Below are 7,516 nucleotides of genomic sequence, written 5' to 3'. Positions count from 1 at the left end.
TAAAGGGTGGATCATATTCACAAAACTATGGTGGCAGCCAAGTAAGTAATGCTTTATTTCACCAATTACACATCACTTCCTACAAGCTTTAGCTTTTGCTTAAATTTTTTTTTGTATTGTAATTTTCTCTGATGTTTATTGGTTGGTTTGTTTTAAAGGGTGGATCATCCTCTCAAAATTATGATGGCAGCCAGGTACTTTACTTCCATATTTATTAATCACATCCTGCAAGCTTTAGCCGTTGCTAAAAATTGGATTTTCTGTATCATTATTTTCTCTGATTTTTATTGGTTTGTTTTAAAGGGTGGATCATCCTCACAAAACTATGGTGGTGGCCAAGTAAGTAATGCTTTATTTCTGTTTTTGTTCATCGCTCTTTACAAACTTCAGCTTCTGCTCAAAATTGGGTTTTCTGTATCCTTATTTTCTGATGTTGTTTGTTTCATATATTTTAAAGGGTGGATCATCCTCCTCAGACACTTATTATGATAGTCAGGTAACTACTTCTTTCTTTCCTCTAGCTATGTATTATTTCATGCTGATTTTTGTAGATCCTACTTAATTGCATAACCTTCTCTTAGATGTAATAAAACTTAATAATTTCTGTGCTCTTCTTATTTCTTTCTCATATTTCTTCTTCTGAAGAATGGAACATTCTCTATAAGCAACTATTACAACCATGTACTTGACCATTTTTCTTATAAAAAACTTTAACTCAGCAAGCAGTTTTTTGTTTTCATGAACCTGAATTCTGTCTTGCCGAGTGCGAGATCAAAGTATCTTTTTAACTCTCTGTTTTACTGAGGAAATAACTGGATATCTGATGTCCATGTAGGATTCACAGGATTTCTCAGATGATAATCCCAATGCCTGTGATGATGTGAGTATACTTTCTCTAACATATTTTCATCATAACTCTATTCATATAGATAAGAAAATATTCCACTACAAGACGCAGTCTTATGAACAAATTTAATCAGAGGGAATATTTAGTCTTCACACTGATAGCTGCTTCAGCAGCTGCATATTTTCTTACTGAAAATAGGCCTGTAAGTGTTTACAGATGCATTTCGTGCTTTTAAATGCATTTACCTTGATGAAATGAAATATGAATAAAAAGATTTTTTTGCACAGATTTTTTTTCCCCAAAATGTAAAGATACACTTTACAGTAACTAATTAAACAACTTTAAAAATAATTAAAAATTCCATAGACAAGCTTTGAATACATATCTTGAAAGAAGGAAAAGAGATGAAGAGACAACATGGCAGATATTCCACTGCTTTTCACTTTGTATTATTACCAATCTAAGTTTAGTACTAAAATAATTTCACATGAGGATGGTAGGATTTCAAAATAATTTAGGTAAACCAGTGGAGAATTTGAGCTTTGAAGCATGTATGATTTATTTTATTAAGTCTGTATGCAACATTAGAAAGGATTAAATTTCTGTGAGTTTACAGTATTTAAATAACTGAATTTTTTATTTTCCAGAATGACACTACATACAGTGCTAATAGTCGGGTAAGGGCTTTTCTTCATCTACAGTATTCTTATTGTTGTGATTAATGACTGTGTTAGTAACTGAACACTTCTCCATTGGACCTATGGGTCTCTACTTGTAGTGAATGATTAATTATCTTCATGAAGGGTATTATAAAAGCAATCAGAGTGAGATTATTTGATGTTATATTTATCTATACTAAGTTCCTTCTGTTAGTTCTCAAGCCTGCTGCACAGTCATCTAAAACTGCACAATAATTCTAAGAAGGTACACTAGCACTGTTTTTATTAGGCCCTTTGGAATATGTATTTTGACTGGGTAGTTATTTTGGAATTAATCATCTGTATATACGAGACACATAGCTGCCTCAATCTTTTGGCACTAGTTTTAATTTAAACTTGCATATATGCTAGTCCTCTGGTGATACTCCTTCTGTCATGACTTTTCCTTCTGTCCTACAAGCAGAAACAGTGACTTCCATGGACAGACCATGACCAAGCAATTATTCCATACCTTCTGTTCATATAAATTCTCCTTTTCTCCTTTTTTACTGCCATCTAGAGTAACCTTCTGTCATCAGCTACTTGCCTTCTCTTCAGTTGTCAGCCATGTGCTCTACCACTTCACTCTTTTCCCTATTTTTCCTTTCTATTACATTAGTAATTATTGACTTTGTTACTATTCGGGCAAATTTACTTAAAATTGGAACCGCTCTTTGCTTTCCTGTGCAATGTATTGTATGGAACCTGCTTTAGCGGGGACATTGGACTAGATGATCTCCAAAGATTACTTCCAGCCCCTACAATTTTGTGATTCTTTGAATGTACTCAATTCAGTGGAGAGGGGACATGACACCACAGTAAAAACAGGGACTTTTCTACCTCACTGTTTATTAGGCATGCATTATGGTGCAGTTAGTTCTTAATTTAAACAGGTTACACGGGAAGAAATACACTGATGAGCTTTGCATTCCTATTTTTCAAGTACAAGGACGTGGGAATATAAATTATGCTTTCCTCTCTTGCTCCAAAACTAGTCTATCAATGTTAAAGTTATTTGGAAATAAAACTGTATGATACAAATATTTACCACTGCATCATCTATTGAAAGTGAGGTCAGCCAAAATTCTCTGGACATTTTCCATTCCCTAAATGCGTTACTTTGACATGTTTAGACAGAATCTTACAGAAAGTACTTTGTGTGGATATATCCATCTATAAAGCAATAAATAGCTTCTGATTTAATTACAGAGTTCTAGCTGTGTGAAGAGGAAAGTTGTTGTCAGAGTAAGTATCTCTTTTTTTCCACTGCTGTGTAGGATTTTTATCCAAATTATGCTTAATTTGTCATAATTATCTCTATTTTTCCCCAAATTATGTTTGACCTAATTAATGTTCTCCCGTTTAAAGAGAAAAAATAAAAGAGCTTGGCCATTTGCTCATTGAGAGAACTTATTTTAAAGTATGTGTGTATGTATGTGTGTACATGTGTATCATATATGTAATATGTGAAAAAATACATGACATGAAAACTTGTGAGATATAGGGCAACTCAAATTCCTGTTCTTCAAGAAGCCCATACAGAGTTCCTCCAAGCTATGATTAGTTGAAATTAATGTGTTATGGAAACAGAGGGCTGCCAAAATATAGCTGAAGTAAGATATAATGATGAAGTAAAAATGTAATGTTTGGGAATTTATTGCGCTTTCTGTCATGTGAAGGATATAGAGATATTGTATTATATAGCTTCAAGTCAGATTGCAGTTGTCTATAAAAATTGAGCAAGTGATCTTTTATAATAAGGCATTTCTACTCAATATATGCATTGAATGATCTGGAGTCATTATAAATAATAAGTACAGGAAAAAAAAAGGCCTATGGCTAGATCAGAGTTTCCATCTCTTTATAGCAAATGTCTCTGTTTTTACAGGATACATCACATGTTTTGAGCAGAAGAGACTATGATGTCCAGGTAACCATACCCATACTGAACTACAGCTGGTGTTACAGCTGCTTTGGTGTATTACTTACAAAAGAAGCACAAAGATTTAGCTTTTGTAACAGATTATTCTGTTTAGAGTTAGGTAGTTCTTTTCCAACAGAACTGTGTATTTTACTTAATTATCCTTAATGAAAAATGAGTAATTTCTTGTTTCTTTACAGAATGAGTCCTCTACTTCAAATAACAGCCACACTAACTACCAGGTAATCACATAGTGTCTACTGCATCATCTTACTGCAGGGATTTTCCTCATAAATTATATTTCAATTTCTGAAAATTAATCTCCATTAATTCGTCTGTATTTGACAATTTTTTCCCATAATGTTATAATTTTACAGATGTGAATAATGATAAACGGCCCAGAATATAATGCTTTCTGTGCTCCTATACTTCACTAAATATGTGACACAAAAAAAATAGTTTCAAAATCTTGTGTTTAGAAACAAAAATTAGTGAAGGGAAATGGTCAGATATATATGTGTTTCATCTAGAATTTGGCAACAAGGTACACGTTGTGACTTCTGTCACAAAAGTAGATCCAGTCTTCATGTTCTGCAGATCTATGTACGGTTTTAGTAGTGTACATGTTCACATATGTGAAAGTTGACTGATCCAGAGTGGGATCTGATTCTGTGTTGTTTTTGTTTTTTTTTTTAGTATTTTGTACTATAGTGGTACCTATCAGTTTCTTGGAGATCTATAGTCCCACTATGCCCAGCAGTACGTAGATATAACATTAGCATAGTCATAGAATCATACAATGGCCTGGGTTGAAAAGGACCATAATGATCATCTAGTTTCAACCCTCCTGCTGTGTGCAGGGTTTCCAACCACTAGACCAGGCTGCCCAGAGCCACATCCAGCCTGGCCTTGAATGCCTCCAGGGACAGGGCATCTACAACCTCCTTGGGCAACCTGTTCCAGTGCGTCACCACCCTTTGTGTGAAAAACTTCCTCCAAATATCTAACCTAAACCTCCCTTGTCTTAGTTTAAAACCATTCCCTCTTGTCCTATCGCTATCCACTCACGTAAACAGTCGTAACCCCTCCTGTTTATACGCTCCCTTCAAGTATTGGAAGGCCACAATGAGGTCTCCCCAGAGCCTTCTCTACTCCAAGGTAAACAAGCCCAGTTCCCTCAACCTTTCTTCATAGGAGAGGTGCTCCATCCCTCTGATCATCTTGGTGGCCCTTCTCTGGAACCATTCCAAGAGCTCCACTTCTTTCTTGTACTGGGGGCCCCAGGCCTGGACGCAGTACTCCAGATGGGGCCTCACAAATGCTGAATAGAGCGGGACAATCACCTCCCTCTCCCTGCTGGCCACTCCTCTTTTAATGCAGCCCAGAATATAGTTGGCCTTCCAGGCTGCAAGCACACACTGCTGGCTCATGTCCAGCTTCTCATCCACCAGGACCCCCAAGTCCTTCTCCGTAGAGCTACTCTCAAGAAGTTCTTCCCCCAGTCTGTATAAATACCTGGGATTGCCCCGGCCCAAGTGCAGCACCTTGCATTTGGCCTTGTTGAACCTCATTAGGTTCTCGTGGGCCCACTTCTCCAGCCTGTCCAGGTCCCTCTGGATGGCTTCCCTTCCTTCCAATGTATCGACCGCACTGCTCAGCTTGGTGTCATCTGCAAACTTGATGAGGGTGCATGTGCCGCCATCATCTGTGTCACTGATGAAGAAGCTGAAGAGCAGCAATCCCAAGACCGACCCCTGAGGGACACCACTTGTGACCTTCCTCCACCCTGACATAGAACCATTAATCACAATTAGTCCTTTGTCTCAAAGAGTTTAAGTTGTTACTACTGAGATCTGTGAATTCCAATGAATAGCACTTTTCTTCATTGGTTTTACTGGCAGCCATTTGGTATGCATTTTACCCAGTCACTAAATAATTTATTTGTGGAATTTAATTGTGAAATAATAATTTAATTGTGAAAATGTACATTTTCATAATGTTTCAGAGTTCTGAACGGACAGTTTTTTTAGTGCAGGGAAGTAGTACAAAGTTTGTGACCTTACATCTCACTACAACAGTTTAATATCATTGGGTTCTTTTCCTAGATATGCATTAGATCTGATAAAATGCTTCTGTAAAAATGATTGCTTTCTTCACAGGGTGGATCATTTATTGCAACCAGTGGTGGATCAAGTGGCCAGGTTGGATATTTTTCTATTGTTATCTGGTCTTGTCCAGAGCTTGCTGGTAATTTAACTAATTAAACTCAGGAGTCAGAGTTAAGTTCAGTAATTTTGCAATGGAATTTTGGTTATGTTGTAGATCAAATTGTAAATTAAATGACCCTGTTCAGATGACATTTATTTGAAATGGCTCCATGAAATTGCTTTTTAACACTTTCAATTTCACACATGGCTTATTGGTAAATGAATGTTGGTACTCCTGACTTCCCAGATTGCTCTCTCTTGATGAGGCATCTGTAATTGAGACATAGCACTGAGAGATGTAATGTCAGTTTAACTTCCAAAGCTAACATTAAACATCTAGAACTATGCTGCCCTCTCGTTCATTTCAGTTGTAGGAAAGCCACAGCTACTCTATAGTCCTCTGGTCTTTCTTACCCTAAATATGGTTTGGCATATGAAGTAAGGTTTCATTTCAAACTTCCACAAATCAGTAACGGTTTCTTTGTTTCTGTTTGTAGGGTGGTTGCATTTGTCCTGATGGAAGCAGCGGTGTTAGACAGGTGATTGTTTTTCCTAAATTTATACTTACATCTACATAATAGAACATTTTGAATTAATCACCTAGTAAGGACGGACACATAGGTAACAATAAACATTATTGATAATTTCCTAAGTATGGATAAAATTTTATATAATAAAATGTAACTGCAAGTTTTACTTTAAGTATGTAATTAGTGTTTGGCCGATAACTTTCTGTATCTGTACTTTGTAATACAAATGTTGTCTGACTCTTACGTGCTGATTATACATTACTGTCAAAAAACAGAGTCAATATGTCTCATAGTAACAACATTGCATTCAGATTAGATTTCTCATACTTCTCACTAGTCTAATAAAATATTGTGACTAAAATGTCAAAAATTGATAAATATTTCAAATGTTCATCTCTTAAATCAATATTTAAAGAATTTCTTTCCCATAAAGGGAAACCAAACCTAGAAAAATATTGTACATTAAGATTTAAACATGAGTAGATTTAACTATTTTTTTTCCAGTGGAAATAATGGTTTTCCTTATGTGGATTACAAAATTCGTCACACTGCAGTTATTCCACTTTTTCTCTAAGTTTTTTCTAAAGACAAGAGCTCAGTCAAAAAATTCTATGAGGAAACAGTCCAACCATACTTTACTTGTCTATTTGGTATATGAAGCAAATGTTAAAATAATAGTAGATACTATGTACTGGTAAATAGTCTTTGTCCTTTAAGTGGTGACCTGAAAAATCTGATCTATATTCTATTTATGCTTTAGAAGTTAGATATTTTAGCAGATACCAAAGACATGGTCAGTGTCATGATCATCTATAACACTCTAAATTCTACTAGGCATAACATACTGTTTCGTAAGTAGAAGGACTAAGATGAAAAGGTACTACTTTTTACAGGACATTTAACCTGAAAAGACCAAGGAACGGTTTTCTTCACCTCCAATGAAAATTATCATCGTTCTCTTTTAATAATAGCAGAAATGTCCCTTTTGAGAGAAAAAGTCTATATTTTGAAAGAAGAGAAACTAAGAATTAGGCTTATTTACTTAAATGACTGTTTGCAATAAAAATAACTTGGGGTTTTTTTTGTTTTTGTTTTTGTTTGTTTGTTGTTTTTTTTCCCTTCAGGGAGCCCCAGGTTCTTCATACAGCACATATTCTGGTAGCCAGGTAAACATTCAGATTAAGTGTCCTATTCAGAAGCTTGATGTCTAACCTTTCCAGGAGTAGCCAAATATAAACCAGTAACCCATTCTGTCCTTTTCTGCATAGGGAGGATCTTCCTTCTACCCTGGAGGATCCTATGGACAGGTAGTT

At 35.7% G+C, this 7,516-nt stretch overlaps 1 protein-coding gene across 1 annotated transcript in view; it reads left to right on the top strand.

Moving 5' to 3' along the window:
• The window catches only part of LOC110402644 (hornerin-like), an 81,093-nt gene that overhangs the window by 52,405 nt on the left and 21,172 nt on the right, over window positions 1–7,516 (top strand). Inside the window, exons 31-42 of the mRNA XM_021404996.1 lie at window positions 159–194; window positions 304–339; window positions 458–496; window positions 836–880; window positions 1,495–1,524; window positions 2,755–2,790; window positions 3,434–3,475; window positions 3,667–3,708; window positions 5,626–5,667; window positions 6,171–6,212; window positions 7,328–7,369; window positions 7,472–7,510. Coding sequence (XP_021260671.1) covers window positions 159–194; window positions 304–339; window positions 458–496; window positions 836–880; window positions 1,495–1,524; window positions 2,755–2,790; window positions 3,434–3,475; window positions 3,667–3,708; window positions 5,626–5,667; window positions 6,171–6,212; window positions 7,328–7,369; window positions 7,472–7,510 — 471 coding nt within the window. The remainder of the gene's footprint in view (window positions 1–158; window positions 195–303; window positions 340–457; window positions 497–835; window positions 881–1,494; window positions 1,525–2,754; window positions 2,791–3,433; window positions 3,476–3,666; window positions 3,709–5,625; window positions 5,668–6,170; window positions 6,213–7,327; window positions 7,370–7,471; window positions 7,511–7,516) is intronic.

Source organism: Numida meleagris, chromosome 7 (genome assembly GCF_002078875.1).
Source record: "Numida meleagris isolate 19003 breed g44 Domestic line chromosome 7, NumMel1.0, whole genome shotgun sequence".
Classification (NCBI taxonomy): domain Eukaryota; kingdom Metazoa; phylum Chordata; class Aves; order Galliformes; family Numididae; genus Numida; species Numida meleagris.
The sequence above is the reverse complement of the archived record's forward strand: the minus strand, read 5'-3'. Positions and strand labels throughout refer to the sequence as shown.